General features: G+C 56.3%; 1 protein-coding gene across 1 annotated transcript in view; it reads right to left on the bottom strand.

Moving 5' to 3' along the window:
- Positions 1-1,685: 1,685 nt before the first annotated feature.
- Positions 1,686-17,624, bottom strand: part of KIRREL3 (kirre like nephrin family adhesion molecule 3) — a 134,298-nt gene continuing 118,359 nt past the window's right edge. The window contains exons 14-17 of the mRNA XM_059829567.1: positions 15,992-16,099; positions 11,795-11,904; positions 2,724-2,810; positions 1,686-2,129 (exon numbers count right to left, since the gene is read on the bottom strand). Coding sequence (XP_059685550.1) covers positions 1,686-2,129; positions 2,724-2,810; positions 11,795-11,904; positions 15,992-16,099 — 749 coding nt within the window. The remainder of the gene's footprint in view (positions 2,130-2,723; positions 2,811-11,794; positions 11,905-15,991; positions 16,100-17,624) is intronic.

Here is a 17,624-nt window from a genome sequence, read left to right as displayed (position 1 = left end):
CGCGGCCCCCGCCTTTTCCTACCGACGCACTGAAGCTACCGAGGACTTGGAGGGGATTTTTGGGGTGGGGGGGTCCCCCCTCCCAGCGGGCCTGGGGGGGCGAGGGTGGGCAGGAGCCCTTGCCCTGGGCTTTCTCTTTCCCTTAATTCCCTCGTATTTAGACGAGGGCCCCGCTGAGGGGCTGATCTTGGGGGTCCCAGGAGCCCCCCAGGGAGCAGGAGCCTTTGGGGGGGCCCATGTTGCCTCCTCCCTGCCCTGGTCCCCTGTCCCCACCCCGATATTTAATTCCCCCCTCCCTTTTTTTTTTAAATTTCCTTTTTACTGGGCAGCCCCGTCCCGTGCCTTAGCGCTGGTGCGGGGGCTCGTCCCCGCAGCCCCCCCCACCCCGGGCAGGGGCACCCCGGGGTGCCTGGCCTTGGGCTCGGCCGGGACCCTTTGCCGTGGGGGGGGGCAGTTTAATTTAATTAATTTAAAAGCTTATTTATCGTGGAGCCTCCCCCGGGGTGCGCGTGCCACTCGCGTTGGTGACGGGTGGCCTCGGGTGGGGGGGCCGGCAGGGTGCTCGGCTCCAGGGTGATGGGGGTTTTGGGGTGTCCGTCCCCCCCCCAGGAGGGGACTGAGCGGTGCCTTCCCTGCCCTGGCACAGGGTCCCCTCTGCCCCCCGTGGGGCTGGGGGGGACCTGGGACCCATGGATGGGGGTGTCGAGGGCTCCTAGCACCCAATAAAGGTCTTGGTGAGGCTGGGCTGGGTGCTCCTGGGGGGGGGGGGGGGTGCAAGTGAGTGTGAGCGAGCACTGGGGCGAGTGTGAGTGTGGGCTGAGTCTGGGGCAGCGCAGTGGGGAGGGGGCAGTTATGCACAATACAGCCCCCCCCAACGTGTCCCTGTGTCCCCTCAGCTGGCCCTTACCTGCCGTGTCCCCGGCGTGACGCCCCATCTCCTGGCTCCCACGGTGGCAGTTGCGGGGCCCCGGCTGCCCCGTGCCTCAGTTTCCCTCTGCCACCGGGCACCCGCAGTGCCTACGTCCCCAAAGAGGGGGGACCCTTCCCCTCACAGCCTCCCCACCCTGGGGACCCCACGGCGAGGCCACGGCACCCCTGAAACTCCAGGCCAGGTCCACGCTGGGGCAAAGCGTCACCAAAACAGCCGGCGTCCTCGCGGGGCGGCCATCAGCCCAGGCGTGCCACGAGAAACACCTCTTGTATTGACCGCGGCGCTGTGCTCCCGCGATACAGCGCGGAGAGGTCCTTCCTGGGGTGTGGGGGGGGCCCTATCCCACCAATGTCCCCCCCCCTCAACTCCGTCCCATGTGGCGGGAGCCCCCCCAACCCCCCCAAAACGCACTCTATAAGTATGGACACCGAACACCAAGAAGGAAGGGAAGGAGCCGGGTGGGAAAGGGCAGCGGGAAGCGGAGGCGAGCGGCTGGGGGGGCGCGGGGGTGCGTGTGGTTGGGCCGGGGGCATCCCCAGCCCCGCGGAGGGGACGGCTCCCCGGGGCTCGGCGCGTCCTTGGCGGGGTTGTGCTTAGCATGTACGGGGCGGGCGGGGGGGGCGCGATGTGATCGGCTGGTCCCCCACCCTGCAGCTCCGCTCTGGGGTGGGGGGGTCTCTTCCCACCGCCGCTCCCGGCGGGCACGATTGTCCACGGTGCCCGCGTGGAGGGTCCCGAGAATCCCCGGTGGGGCTCAAACGTGCGTCTGCATCCGCCTCTGCAGGGGTCGGCTGGGGTCTGAGTTTTGGGAAGAAGATTGGGAATGATGGGAAGAGGAGGCGGAAGCTTTGCTGGCCTTGTCGAACTGAACGTAGCCGTCCTGCTTGCCGCTGCTGCTGATGCTGCTGTCGCACTGGGTGTCGAGGAAGGAGCTGCTGTCGCTCATGGAGCCGCGCTGGAACTCGCGCTCGCACAGCTCGATGGAGCTGCTGCCCATGCCCAGCACGAAGCGTTGGCTGTAGTCGTAGAGGCGGCTCTGCCCGCTCAAGGTGCTGTAGATGTTGGTGAAGGACATACCGGTGGGCACCCGTTGTTTGCTGGCGGGGCGCAGGTCCGCCGGGCAGCCCGACAGCGAGATGGTAGGGGTGGAATGGTGCTCCTTGAAGGTGTTCACGCTGTAGTAGCCGTTGGTGGGGTCCTGCGGAGTGGGAAAGGGCAGGGGGAAGGTTGGTGGTGCCCACCCTCCCTCTGTGTGCCGGCACTCGGGGCACCCACCCAGCTCATCCACCCGTGAGAGGGCACCCTCGGCCACCCAACCCCTCCTGCCCGCAGCATCACAGCATCCTCTCGTGCCACCAACGCATCCCGCTCCGCTCAGCCCCCTCCAAATCGGGGCAGAGGGAGGCGCGGGTGCCTCTTGCCCCCCACTCTCTTGGCACACACCTTTTTATCTCCCAAAGGGTGCTGCAACCAGAAAACAGCACCGGGGGTACCAGAGCATCCCTCCCTGCGCAGATACAGGCCCGCCCTGCGGTACCGGCCACCCTTGGTGACACCAAGGGACACGGCACAAGGACAGAAAGCCTGGAAGAAGCAATGCTGGGCAAGGGATGAGCCGGTCCTGCCCTGCGGTGGGCACGGGGGGACGGGTGTTCAGCACCCCGGGGTGCAACTGCCTTGGCCGCATGCCGCAGCCCCTCTTGCAGGAGTGTCCTGGGGGGGTTTTGAGCCACATCTGCCCGTGGGGCTGGGGATGGAGTGGGGGGGCCCACATCCCCAGGGTCCAGCTCACCTTCAGGTTTTGAAACTCCTTCTCCTCCTCCTTGAGCACCTCGAGCTGCTTCAGCACCGAGTCCTGCTGAAACTCCCCCCGGTCCATCTAGGAAAAGGATGCAGGGAGGTATCAGCACCCCCAAGCACCCGCTGTCCCCCCCCCACACCGAGGCTGGGTGGCCCCACGCCGCGTGGTGTGAGCCCCATGCCCGCCGTCAGCCCCGTGACATAGAGAAGTTGTCAGCCACGAGCCGGATTAAAGGACTTGCCCAGGGACACCGCAGCGGGGCGGTGTCGGAGGGCAGCAGAGACGGGTGGCTGCCCAAAAGCCATGCGATTCCTTGGGTTACAAGTTGTTTTTCCCCTCTATTTAGGACTAAAAAGGCCGGGCTGATGTGGAAAGTGAATTATCTACATGTGCCATGGCGAATGTTGCGGCTGCACCCCACCTGCCCAAAACACCCCCCCCCAAATCTCCATTTTTTTCATTTTTTTTTGTTTTTTGTTTTTTCCCTTCTTTCTTCTCATCCTTTCCTCCTAAGCCGAACTTGGCCGCTAACATCTCAAAATCCCAACTAGGTTCTGGCATTGCCACGATGCTGTAATGAACGTGAAAGCCTTAATTCAATTTTTTTTTTTTTTCCTTTCCCCTCCCCGCCCCGACTCTGGCTCTTCTCAAAAGATTTGAATCCTGAAGGCTTCACCCACCCCGACCCCCGCCAGCGCGGCTGGGGCTTGTGCCGGCCCAGCGGGTCAGGAGGGAGGATGGATGGGCTGGAAAAGCTCCTTTTGATTTGATTTGAGTCAATTTTTGCTCCCGCTGCTCCTTCGCAGCTCCCCGGCGATGGATGCTGCCGCCCCGACGTGCTGCCTTCACCCACCTCTCTCCGCCTCATTAGTTTTCCTTTGAAGGTTGGCCGCGATTCGGGGCCGGGGCGGGGGGGCCAGGTACACATTAATTAGACCATGGCTTTAATTACCCTTCCTTCAGCAAGGTGGGGTTGTGCAGAAGCGGAATAATTATCACCCGATTTCTCGGCTGCCTTTTTTATCTTCGCCCGTATTGATCGTGCGCCTCCAGCCTGCTTTTCCCTGCCCCGGCGCTGGGATCGCAGCCGCTCTGATCACAGCCCCATATCGGCCCGAAAAAAATCACCTTTTATTGCCCAACTTCTCGTCTTCTTTTTAAAATGGTAAGTGGTTGTGGAAATTCACCCTGCAGTACTTTCTGTTCATCTCCTGAAAGCCTTTGATATGGCTATTAAATGCAATAAATTAAAGTACGTGAGTTTTCCTAGGAAAAAAAAAGCCTGTAACAGCCATTGATTTACCAGGGTAAATACAAGTGTCACCGAGGATTAAATTTGGGCCGCTAAAATGGTACGTGGAGGGTTTTTTTTTTGCTCTTTTTTTTTTGCACGCCAGCCCCAGCGACACCCTAAATCCCCTAAAGCATCGCCGCAAAGGTATGGGATGGGGATGCACGCGGCCGTATTAAACCCATCGAAAGGGTTTCACGGGTCCTGGCTCAGAAAGAAAAGGAGAAACCGCTTCTCCTCCTTGGACTTGGCTGGGTTTCGGCGGAGGCGTCCCATGTTCCCAGGGCCGGATCCGGAGATGGAGAGGGGACAAAGGTAGGTGAGAATCAAGGGGACAGTCCTACCAGTGGCAAAACCTCCCTAGAATTAATAAATCAGGTTTGTCGGGGCGGTTTAAGCCATTTTATGGTGACTCTTGTGATGATGATTAGAGTGGTCCAGGCACCGGGATGCTCCTCGAGCCCCGCGGGGACCCTGCCCTTCCCCGGGGCTGGCGGGATACTGTGGATTCGGCTGCACCCCATGGATTTGGGGGCTCCCCACATCCACACTGGGGCTTGCAGTGAGCCCACGCGCCGTCAGAGGGCACCGAGCCTCCGCGCAAGCGAAGAGCGCGGTCCATAAAGCTCCGTCGCATCCCTTAATTTCCAATTCCCGCGTTACAGCCGGTCATTAAGGCGACCTTTATTAAAGTTTGCACGGCGGCTTAACCCCGATGCGATCTCGCGCCGTTAATTAGTGGGCGGCGGGACGCTCGTTAGCTTGCCTTCCTCTCGTTGCCGTCGCAGAGTAAACACGAGCGAGCTAACGGAAGCTAACAAAAGTTAACTCCGTTACCAATATTAATGGGGATTACGGACGCAGAGGCAGTGGGAAGAGCGGAGGAGAGGAAAACGCATCAAAATAGTGACCTGAAATGTCCGAGTGCGCAACTACGAGCCGGTAATGTGCTTGCGGACGCCGGCACAGACGCGGGATGCTCCCAGCATCACGCACGGACTTTTTTCCGGAGCCGTGGTTTTCTCCAGCTGGGCTACACCATCAATATGCTTTCGTCCTTCGACCGCGTTGCTGCCATGCAGATGGCTGGTGATAAAGCCGTCCGTTAGAGCCGCGTGCCCACCATTCCCCCTCCTGCCAGCGCCAATCCAAGGGCACAGCCACATCCCGGGAACGCTGCGCCAAGACTTCATCCTGCTTGGCAGCGCCGGGCGCCGGCAGCATTCGCCATCCCAAGAACAGTGCATATTGAGGCCGGGCATCCCGGTTGTGGTGTAAAGCCGTTTCCATTTCCCATGTCCAAGCCTCGCCGGTCCCTCCCGGACCGACATGGCTAAGGGATGCGACGAACCGCATCCATAATCATCACCGCATCTTGCCTCAGTTTCCCCTGCTGCAAAGGAGTGACACTCCCACCCCGTTACGAAGCATCACATCGGCTTTGCTGTGTGTGTTGGCTCCTACCACCAAGGGAGCGCATCCCTACGAAGCAAAGTGACATCTCAAGGTCACTCAAAGCAGGGAAACGGCGCTTAAATTATGAAACTAGTGGCCAGTTCCAGCGCCGCGCTTCCTAATCCTCTGCCCGCTGGAGCACGCCCTCATTTAACGCCGCCAAATGAAGCCGCTTTCAGCTGGGATGTCGAATCCGACAGACCGGATATTAAATTCTTCGCTTTCATTAGCGGAGACAATATGTTTTTTAAAACGCTGGTCCCTCCGGAGTCCCCGGCCGGGTCCCTGAGCGTCCACCCAGACCTGGCGGGCTCGAGGGCGAGCCCCTCGCCCTGGGCGAGGTGCCTCCCCCTCCCTCGTACCCTATTTAATTATAACATTTCCCGCTTGCCGTGGTAATTGGACGCCACTCAAATTAGTGTGGGTCAAACCCTACCAGGGGCGAGGGATGTTGTTTAATAGATTCCTGAGATGGTGGCTTTCTCTGCTCCCAGCGGGGACCGGCTGCCGGCGAGGAAACAAACACACAAATAAAAAAAACCACAACCCGCTGGGATTTCCTAGCTGGCTTTTGTAGGTTTATCACCTACAAACGCCGGCTCCTGCCTCCACCAGCCGGTGACGTGAGCCCCCCCCGAGCGCCTGTGCTGCCTATCCCAACGCTCCCCGGTGAAGCTGCATCTCCTCGTCCCCAAAATGTTGCTTTTTGGCTGGGCAAAAGCGGCGGTGGAGTGATGCCAGCCAGCCTGCGGTACGTCCTGCCATCCTCCTCGCATCCTTTTTCCTTTCTTGGGAGCTTGCTGTGGCAGACGCCGCCTTTTTCCGTGCTCGTACGGCACCTGCCTTGACGCACCCCAGCACGAATCACCCCTAAAGGCGTTACCTGCCTTGTGCTACGCTCACGGGAGACGTCCAAATCTCGCGGTGGCCCAGCTCCGCTGCGACCCCGTGAAGCTCAAGCCACGAGCTGCAAAGGTCACCAACGCTTTTTACGTGGTGGGTCGTCTTCTCCCTGGCTGGAGGAAGCACGGGCACGCTGGCATGGTGCTGTGCCCAAGCCGGTACCCTGCCAGCAGCATCCGCCGCGGATGCCGGTGCCGCTGGAAGGTGTCGGCTGTGCGGGAGGGACGTGTCGTGAGCCTCCCGGGCCAGGTCGGATGTCGTGGAGGTGCAACCCAGCTCTGATCCAGACCTTGCGCAGGGCGAATGTCCCGGGGGTAAGTGGAGATAAGCCTGGATCTGCCAGCTTGGGGGTTGCTGGTGCTTCCCAGGGCCGCAGCGGCACCGGCCGCTGGGCACTTGGAGCATTTTTTGGGGAGAAAAGGAGAGAAAATGATGCCGTGACAGCTGGGCTGCAGGTAGAAATCAGCCTGGCCCTGAATTTCACCCCTGCTTTTTTGATTTTTCCTCTTCCGTGGGGATCTGAGCTGAGTTCCTGAGTGGAAAATGTGTCCGGCGTCAATCTGCTGTGAACAACCTGGGAACAGCCCTCGGAGCCGAGGGATGGGTTGGTGATGGGGTGCTTCCCTCCCGCCCCCCCCAACCTGACCTTTATCAAGCGATATAAAAAAAAGCCATTAAAAAAAGGCGATAAAGAGAAGGGCGACGGAGCTGGTGAGGGGTCTGGAGCACAAGTCTGATGGGAACCGGGGTTGTTCAGTCTGGAGAAGAGGAGGCTGAGGGGAGACCTCATCGCTCTCTACAATTACCTGAAAGGGGGTTGTGGGGAGGTGGGTGTTGGTCTCTTCTCCCAAGTGACAAGGGACAGGACAAGAGGAAATGGCCTCAAGTTGCTCCAGGAGAGGTTCAGGCTGGATATTGGGAAAAATGTCTTTACGGAGAGAGTGGTGAAGCATTGGAAGAGGCTGCCCAGGGAGGTGGTGGAGTCACCATCACTGGAGGTGTTCAAGGAACGTGTAGACGTGGCACCGCGGGACATGGTTTAGTGGGCATGGTGGGGTTGGGTTGATGGTTGGATTGATGATCTTACACGTCTTTTCCAACCTTAGTGATTCTGCGATTCTGTGATAACCACCAGTGGGGGTCGTGACGGCAGCATCCCGCCCAAAGTGGATTTGGGGGAGACAGATAATAACGCAATAGCCAAGGGTTAATTTGAGCAATCCGCCCAGCTCACCACAGTGCTGGTCAATGTGAACTCTGTGGTTGGTACGCAAAGATGACGACGAGTCAATCACCTTACCCCCAGAAATAGTGAGCAGCCCAGGAGCCCTTGGAGCTCTCCTGCACGGCAGCGGGTTGCACGCCAGGATCTCCCCTCGAGTAGGGACGCCTCTCAAGGTTACTCCTCGAGGTTGAGAGATTCCTTGCCACAACGGATTCTCGGTAAGTGACTAAACTTTGCATGCCAAACTTGGAAACCTTGGCGAAGTGATATAAAGGATTGATCGCGCATATATAATCCTTTAGACATAAACCGTTGACCAAGTCTGGGATTAAGGCTGGATCCAGCCGCACCTAGACTCCGCTCTGAGAAGGAGTTTAGAAAGCGAGGGGGGTCCTCTTTGAACCTCAAGACTCAACGGGAGGGTCAGACAGTTTGGTCTGACCCTGTCCTCTCTGCAGTAAATAATCAAGTGGACCTTGCCATCGAATCTAATTGAACCACTTGCATTTACCGTTGAACTTTGTTAACTCACTGGTTTATATCAATAAACTATATTGTTGCTTCTCTCTTACGAGTGAAGTGCGCTCCCACGCTATCCACGACAGGGTTTCAAGATGGGGACAGGAAAGAAAGGTGAGCAAGGAAAAGAGCAGCAACCTGTCTACTGAATGGGTTATTTTGACTGTTCCGCCCCAAATATGAACCAAAGGTGATGCCTGGGGCTACCTGGCCGCACTGGACCCCCTTTGACTTGGGATGCTCTTGCCTGCCGGTCACTTTGGGATCGTCTTTATCACGATTGCTCCCGGCAGTGGGGACAGCTCCTTTAGGATCATCAGCCCCATTTCACAGATGGGCAAACTGAGGCATGCAGTCCAATCAGCCAGGAATAAGACCCAATCACCCAGCCATGATAACAGGGGAGGTTATGCCACGTCGGAGCTGACGATGCTCTTCAACCTCCTAATCACAGAGCAGGCTCAGCCGAATCGGTGTGCCGATGCAATGCACCCTGGTAGGAGGGAAAAAGCTGCTGTTGTGATTTATTTTTTCGAGGATCAGACCCTTTAATGGACTCTTTTGCCTCCAGCCACTGGCTGCTGTTTGCTTTCTGGCCCCTGCGGACTGGCAGCCTTTTCCCTGCCCGTAGGCAGCGCCTGGCAGAACAGCTAACCGAGAGCGGGAGGGAGAGCCGGCGCTGAGACAATGTGAACATATGCAAATCAGACAGCATGACGTGTATCCTAAGGTGTTAATGAATTTATAGATGCATGAATAATTATTTGTGAAAAGCACAGAGAGCTGCGGAGGTCACAGATGGCTGAAGAATAACAAATGCAATAGCATTTAGAGGGGGAAAGAAGAGTCACGCTGGCACTCTGCAGCCAGAAACGCTCCGGCAAGGCAGCGGCACCGTGGGAAACCGAGGAGCAAAGGCACCATCCGCAGTGCAGAGGGTGGATCTCCGCTCCCGAAGCTCGGCAGGAGCAGGTCGGGCCGCGCTGGACCCCGGGCTTGGCCAAGGGTCCGGGACGGGGAGTGAAAAGGCTGATGCGAAGCAGCAAGGTGTTGAGCAGAGGGGAGCTGTTTGCAAGCGTGGCCTTGCTTTTCGTTAACATCTGCATTAATGATCTCTCCGCGCGAGCACCCAGCATGTTAATGAAATTCGCAGTTGATATTAAACTGCAAGGTGTTATGAACATTGTTGAGGGCGAGGAGATCATTTCAGAGGACGCCGTCGAGGTTGAGCCCGGGCTGGAAATATCACAAGAAGCTTAGGGAAGGCAAGCGAAGAAGCAGCGGGGGAAATAATGCTGGTACGGGGAGGAGGGAGAGCAGGAAAGTCTTGGGGTAAGGGCAGGGAGCAAGCAAGGGATGCTGTGCATTGTCCCCCTGCGCCTGCCGGAGAGGTCTCATCACCGCTCATTAGCAAGGATGAATTTTTTTTGACTTGATTTGTCATTTCATTGACAAACTCGGAGCCTCTTATCAGGAACCTGGTCAGCATCCGAAGCCTGCATCTCTAACGGCCGGAGGAGGCTGCTCACACCGGCTGTTGGAAACAGCGAGGAGCGGGATGAGGGAGAGTGGGGGTCCCCGGGGACTTCGAGAAGAGAACAAATAGGGAAGTATTTGCTGGAAATGCTCCAGTCTAGGACAGAGGAGGCTGGGGAGGCTCCTGTCCAGGCAGGCGGGGGGGGCTTTGGTGTCTTCTCCCTGCAAGGTAGGATGTCCCAGCTAGTGCCAAATGCGCCCAACACCAGGGTCAGAGATTTTGGACCATCTCTTCCAACCTCTTGGACAGCATTGATCCAATAGTGTTATTTCCAACTGAAGTATCTTCAGGAAAAGCGCCTGGATTTGGCCAGGACAAGGGGAGAATCACCTTCTCCCGGTTCAGCAGCCAGGCTGTTACGCTCTGTCATGTTGCATCTAAAAGTGCTCGACTTTGCCTACTCTGTTCACGCTTAAATAGCCCCTTTATACCGTGCTGTAACCAAACCACCTCTCACAAGTCTTGCTGATAAGCTAAAACACATGAGCTCTGTAAACTTCTCCCCGTAAGACATTTTTTTCCCAGCTATCAAATAAATGTTGTCTTTTTTTCTGCACCATTTCCATCCTTCCAGCATCCCTATTGAAATATGCACAGCAAAGCTCTGTGCTCAGGTACCAGGCTCATCAAGGGCACACGTTGATGTGAAATCACCTTCTGGCTCTGGCAAATAATCTAAGAAAGTCCCCACGATGTCTTGCAAGATCCTGTGCCCGGCCTCCCACGACCATCTCCTTCCTCATCTACTCGTCAGTGGTGGATGTTGCTCGGTTGTCTCCTTTGCTGAGGCTTCGTGTGTGCTTCCAGCTTGTTGGTTAATAATCACGAGCAGCGTTTGGGCTGATTTCAGCCCCTCCTTTGGAAGCCAGATCTGGGCTTGGCGCTGTTGATCCCCGTCCATACAGATGGTGGTAGAGGGTCCTACGGAGAGGAAGCTCCTCATTCCCCTTCATCTCAGCAGATTGCTCCAAACCCGCGTCCCAGCCTCCTCTGCCCTCCCACCGAGCGAAGCCTTGCAAATCCCACTGTGGATTTGCAGACTCCGTGGGGCAAAGCCCTACCGGGAACGAAGGGTCTCGCACAGAAACCTCAGCGGTGCTGGGGTAACATGCCAGATCTCCATCTCCTCCTGCCTTCTCATTTTGAGGCTCCCTTGCTGTATACGTGCACCGGCAGACATTGATTCTGCCCACCCTACGATGCTCAGCCTTTCCATCGGGAATTAATCGAACAGCTTTTGCAGGCAGGGCATACCGATGCCTACAAACGCTGCCCAAAAAACGGAGGGTTAGAGCAGGAAAAAACCACCCAGCAGCCTAGAAAGCAGCCTCCAGCCTCTTCAATCCCTTCTCCCTTTCCCATCTGCTCTTTTCTCTCACCTTTTACGGCCACCCGCCTTTCTTTGCCATTTATTCAGCTTCCATTTGTCACCTACGCCACGACACCAGCAAGCAAAAGCAAAGGCAAATTGGGGCTGAGACACGGTGAAGAGCGGCGACGCCAGCGAGAGGAGCAGCCCGTGGCTGGGCTGCAAGGATGCGCCGGTCCATGGGCTGAAGCGGAATTCCCTGGCATCTCAATCTGATGATTGAGATCTTGCCCCGCCTGTGTCGTTTGGTCCCCTCGGACAAAGGCGGAGGCCTCAGGAAGGTGACACCTCCCAGGTTACTACAGACCCAGGTCCAGGCTGGACCCACACCCCCGGCGTTAGCGATCCGCAACCAACTGCGTGCACATACATTAATTTTGCACGTACAACTCTCTAAAGTGCATTCAGGAGAGCGCAGTTCCCGCTGGCTAATTAGCTCATTATTATATTGTGCTCACCTATTGCATGTCTACTTGCAGTTTGCAGCTCTTTCCCCACGCGAGGTGGCAAATTTGCTTTGCAATTAGCCCGGCGGGCAGCTGGGCTACTGCAATAAACCTCTCCCAGCTCTCCCTCCTCATTAGCAAAGTTTCACTCGAGGAGCTTTTATGGCAGGAGAATGTGTATCTCCAGAGCAAGATTTTTGGAAGAGCATCTTTGCCTTGAGTGGGGATTACGGCACTGAACTACATGTGCCGGGGCTCATTACCATCAAACACTTACCCAGAGTAATTGCTTACGGGGAGAAGAAGTAAATCCTTACCATCAGCTGCTTGATGGTTGGGTGCTCCTCCGTCTCCCTGCCCGAGGCCGGCTCTTTGTGTACGATCTCCACGCGGATATCGTTCTTGGCAGAAACCACACCTTTCAGATCTGGGCAATGAGCGAGATGGAGAAGGGATTAGTCGAAGGCAATCGCGGAGCATCCTCGGGGACCCAACTGATCACCGAGGATGTCCAGCAGCACCGGGGAAAATTAACCCTGGCTCAGCGAGCGCATCTGAGAATTGGGGGAGCAACGTTTGCATTGCCGTAAGGGATGGGCATGTGAAACCTTCACCTCTGGGGAGCTCAGATTTCCGTCTGAATTCCTTTGGGAGCTTGCTTAGTCTCTGCCGTACTCATGGTGCTATTCACAGGGGCTGGGCGGCAGCAGGACTGCTCAAACAGATGGTGGGCTGTTTGTCCAGACTGCTGATCTACAGCGTCTGCTCGGGGAGCACATGAAATACGGCTCCTGAGGGACGTACCAGCTCTTCCCTGGTGCTGGGAAGCCCCTGAGAAAAGCCTTTCCCAGGTTTGGGGTGCAGCTGCATATGGAATAGCCCAAGCAAGGAACAAAGATGTAGCCAGGGCTTTGGGAACAACGAAATCATCCCTGGCTGCTGCTCCAAGCAGCCCGTTCTCATGCAGGGCAGAGAGAAACATTTCTGGAGAGACTCTCTGCCTTCCCTGAAGGTGTCAGGTGTGCTTTGAAGAAGTCATTTAAGCAAAATTAAACCAAAGACACCGAGCAGCAGGAGCAGAAACGGCCAGGCAAATCTGAGATGAAAAGCAGAGACGGATGCAAATCTGAGCAGCGAGATCTAAACAGTTCCCAGCTTTGAAGCCGGGCTTCAGCCTATGATCTGGCTCTCACCTCCCAGGATGGCTGTGCCAACCCTCCTGGACCTAAACCTGCCTTGAACCGCTGGGCTCGTCAGATCTACCTCCAGCCAAGGGAACCGGCAGCACCCTGCCCAGCCGGGACTGCACCGACTCAGTCCAGCAAAGGCTGGAGCACGCAGGAGGAGACGGTGGTTTTATCCGTAAACCAAACTGAATTACGCAACCAAGACCGGCTTGAAGCTCCATCCTTGAATTAATCCACCTCAGCATCCCGTGCCCTCGATATCTGCAGCCCTGCTGTCACCCACAGACGTCTCCAAGTCTCAGGGTGCAAGGTAAAGGGTTTCGCTGGGGAGTTACTACTGCTCTTCCTTTTTTTTTCTTGCTGGGACCACGGTGTTGGTGCCGGAGCTTCCATCTTTCATCACAAGAAGCTAATTACTGTCTTGCACATCCTCTCCTAGGAGTGTTCCCCCTTAAATAACTCTGGGCCGTTAAGTCACCGAAGATACAACAACAGATGTGCGGTAAAGTCTTCTTTTTTTTTTTCTTTTCCCGAGCCTCCAGGCTCGGTGTGTCTGCAGCCGGTGCATTTTTTTGCTGCATCTCCCCAAAGCAAGGCCAGGAATTGCATCCCCCAGTGCCATCAGTTGCGGTCAGCGGCCGGTTGCAGCCGTCAGGAGATGCCTTCTCCAGAGATACTGCTGGGTCACCTTGTCCTCTCCGCCGGGAGCCGTGCGGAGCCGTCCCCGCAGCCTGCTGCCAGGTTTGGTTTGCAGGCTGTTGTTTTAAATGATGCAATAACGCTCCAGTATTTGTCCTGGGAGAGGGATCTGCAGTCAACCTGGTAGGAAATGAGTCCCTTTCCTGATATCAAAGTGCTCTGCTGGTCCCATCACTCCTGAGCAGATCTCTGTAATACCTCTGCTGATTTCACACCACTAACCATGATGAAAGTCCTTTCCTCACCTTCTCAGCCTGGTGCTTCTACCTTCCTAATGCTCACCTGCTGCTGGAGATAGCAGCCACAGCATCCAGTTTGCGTTAGCACCTGCAAAACTGGGATAAAAGCCCTTCGCCCTGGGACAGCCAAGTCCTCCCCGGCAGGGTTTTGCACCGTAAGTGTCGCTCAGGGGCTGGTTTAGCTGCTGATGCTCCCAGCTCCCCTAAAAACCAAGGAGGGACCCTGTTTTGGGAGCTCCAAGTGGCTTTTGGAGCCACGTGATGGGGGACCAAGCAGCCCCACTGCCACCAGCACCCTCTGCTCCCTGCAGGAACCTCAGGCCGGGGAACCCCACCTGCACCCAGGATTTGCTTCGTTAGCACCACCGCATCCCGCTCCTCTCGAGCGGCAGCACTACTGAGCACCCGGCAAAGCATCTGTCCCCGAGCTGGCGTCCCACGTTGGGTCCGGCTCTCCGGAAAAGGTTGAGCTATTCCTCCTCCTATTTTACTTTGGGGAGGGAAGGGATCTTTGCTGATCTCTTGGATGATCTCTTCCTGCTCGCTTGCTCTGATCCCAAAGCCAAGTAGCAAAGAAGCCTTATGGGAAGCACAGGGATCCATGCTCTGGTCCGGGGATGCTGTAGACCTTTCCCCAGGGCATGGCAAGCAGGGACTGACACTGCAGGAGGAGCTGAAGAACAGCAATGGTGCCGTAAGCGTGCTGGGAAGATGCCCAGACCCAGCAACTCATTGCATATAGGAGACCAAAAAGTTCTTTCTAAGTGGGACAGCACTGGAAAGACAGCGGAGGAAAGGGACTTAAACCACTGCCACGCCACCACGACCCCAGTACCCTCTTCCCAATACATATCTTCCTAGCCTTGGTGAGGAAAACACTTCTTATTCCTGATTTATTACCGGGAATCCAAGGGATGAATCACACAAGGCATTTGAGTGGGATGGGGTTGTCCCCTCCTGGAAGAACAAGCCCTGCTTTTTCTCCCAAAGACCTCCCCATCCTCTGCACGCTTCCAACTTGTGAGGGACTCTAAAACCTGGCACTTACACCCTGTCTTTGATCTGTTGCCACGGCATTAGGGTTAAATCGTACGTCCTGTAAAGAACCCCGCACCGTTTGGTAACATCAAATAAGAGGCAGATAACGAACCACATGCTCGCCCCTGCTCCGAATGATGCGGCGTGGGGAAAGCACGGCCGATCACGTCCGACCGTTGATACGGTAACACGGCTTGGCCCCTGCTTTCTTCAGGTGCTCGAATCGCCCATCCCTGCCGAATGATCTCCACAACACGGTTTTGGGTCCTGCCCATCAGCAATCCTCCCCCAAAAGGGAAGATTAATGACTGCCCCCCATTTAATTTGTTAAAACTTGCTAATAGAGGCTGCGAGAGTTCAAAAAAACCGGGATAAAACAGGGAGAGACATCATTATCGCTCTTAAAATTAAACACATTTCTGCCACGGGAGGCTGTGTGTTCATATCCGCATCCAGGAGGAGCCTGGTGTCTTTGATTGCTTTGCAAATGATCAAGAGGGGGAAAAATAAAAAGAAAAGAAAAACAACTGGGTTTTCTGGCACACACACACAGAGCTTGGCATCCCGGCATCCATACCACGTGTCTCCCGAGCCGGGAGCACCGTTGAGTATCTCCTCTTCTCCCCCGTGGCCTGAGATGCTCCAGACAATCACGCTCTTCTCCCTCCTGGTTTGATGCCTTTTCATTCAGCCACCAATCCTCCTTTAATTTCCCAGTGTCTTTTTAATGAGGCAACATGATGCCACGCTGTTTACTCCTCCTTCTCCTCTACCTGCGTCTCTAATGTCGCTTTAACTTGTATTTCCACCGCAGCCAGGCTTTGAAAGCCACATGTCCCATGTAAAACCCCTCAGCTGGGTGTAATTTCCCCCTAGGAAATAACTCATTTTACGTCGAGAAAATGGACTTAAACCAGAAGCAGAACAGAGAGCACAAACCGAGGAGGGTTTTTAAGCACTGATGTGGCATGGTGAGGATGCTTCTCGTTCTTGGACATCAGGATTTCTCCAAGGGAGGGATTAAAAGCAGGTCCCTTTGCAACGCCCGTGCCCCCAGGACACCCCTGCATGCCTCCCGAGCTGCCTCTGCTGCTAACGGGGATTAGCGTTTACCTTGGCATATTTTTCCACGTGCTCCGAAACCCTTCCCTTTTCCCCCAGGGTTGCCGTTAGCAGCTGAGTGGTGCTGAGCGTTTGGTAGACCAACACGAGGAGTAGACTGTGCTGGTGCTACGTCATTAAATTTAACCTCTAATTGCTTTGCAAGCCCCTCTATTCGCCCCCCCCCGCCCCAGGTTTCCGCCCCAGCCCTACCCGAAGGGATGCCGGGGGGGCCAGGAGAGACACTTACTCCTCTGGGAGCGGGCGCAGCAGAAGGCAACGATGGTGGCCATCAATACCAGGAACGCCACGCCGGCCCCCACGGCCACTCCGATGATCACCGCCATCGGCACCGACTCTGCAAGAGGAAGGAGAGGGGAGCATGAAGCCGGGATGAAGGTCAGAGAGGTGGCTTTCCCCCAAGGGACCCACCCCCGGCTACTGGAAAGCGGCTCGGTGATGAGCCTGGGGAGGGTTTTGGGGCCAAATGGACCTCCTTCCCCGCTCCCTCGTCCCTGCGCGGGTGACGCCGGCACGGGCTGCCCGTGGGACACTGGCGCGTGCTGCGCTTTGTGCAAGCCCTGACCTCTCTGTGCCTCAGTTTCCCCTTGCAGGGAGAGAAGAGGGAGCCAGAAGAGCGGGTTAACAACTGCTCTCGATAGCGCCCTGCGGGTTAATGAATGAGTAGCTCTAAAGGATGAAAAGTGCAAAAGAATATTATTAAGAAAGAGAAATGGCATCAGAGCAGGCTGGGAGAGAGGTTAGAGCCGGGATGGAGGGATGGAGACGGGCACCGAGCCTGCCTGCCAGAGGCGGTAGCTCAGCTGTCTTAGAGGCGCTGTTAAGTATATATGGATGAATTAACCCAAGAGCCATCATTCACAGCCTCTGCCTGTTTTATATCCCAATCTCCTGCCTTCTCCCTTGGCTTATCAACACTGTCATCCTTCCCCGAACCCCTCAGGGTCCTACAAGGACTGGGATGGGAGGAACGGCCGTGCCGGGGATGAGCAGAGGCCCGGGCGAGGGCTGCGGGGTGGGGATGTGCGGGCGGGGGTCTGCGGGAGACAGCCCGGGGGAGCAGAGCCTGCTGCAGAGCAGGGGTTACGCGCTTGCGTCCTTCTGCCTCCGATAACTTTGTAGTTGGGTTCCCGGCGGAGATTTCAGACCGAGGCTCAGCCAGCAAAGCTGATTTATTTGCGCAGATCCAGGCAGCAGCTTGCAAGGTGCGGGGAGGGTGGAATATGAAATCACATTTATGGTGAGAGGGTCAGATTTGCAGCCCAAGAGCCTTGTTATCTCCCTGCTCAGTTCCTCCAGTCCCTCAAAGCACAGCTCCTACTTAACGGCGAGCGTTGGGTTGGTGCCTGCTCTCTGGATTACTGCCAGGCAGGGACAGGCAGCACTCCCGCTCGCAGAACGCCAAAGCTCTGGGTACCCCAAATTGCCTTCGTTGGCTGGGATGATAAACCGCATCCCGAAGACTCTCTCCCCAAAAGCAGCAGATATCTATAGGTCCCCATTCCTGTTCTTTTTAAGCACCCCGTAGGCTCTTGCGAACCCACAACGAGCCAAAAGAGGGGTAACCCTTTCCAGGATGGCTGGCTAAGCATCCTCACTGCTTTCCTGCACACCTCCAACGTGTGTTTTCTCCTCGGGGCCCCTGCCTGGCCGATGGATGGGGTAAATTTAGGGAAAAATGGATGCAGAGAGGTGGTCCTCTTTCTTCCTCGCCTGTGCAGGTGGGGAACGTGAATGCTGCTGGACCGTGGGGACACATGGATGATCTAGCTGAGAAGCAAAGCCCGACAGCCTGATGGCTGACACTCGACTGGGTGAATTAGAAACGATTTGAATACCAGGGTGGTATCTTGAGTCCCCCT

The sequence above is a fragment of the Gavia stellata genome, chromosome 26, assembly GCF_030936135.1.
Source record: "Gavia stellata isolate bGavSte3 chromosome 26, bGavSte3.hap2, whole genome shotgun sequence".
NCBI lineage: Eukaryota > Metazoa > Chordata > Aves > Gaviiformes > Gaviidae > Gavia > Gavia stellata.
Note: the sequence above shows the minus strand (reverse complement) of the source record. Positions and strands in the feature narration are given on the sequence as shown.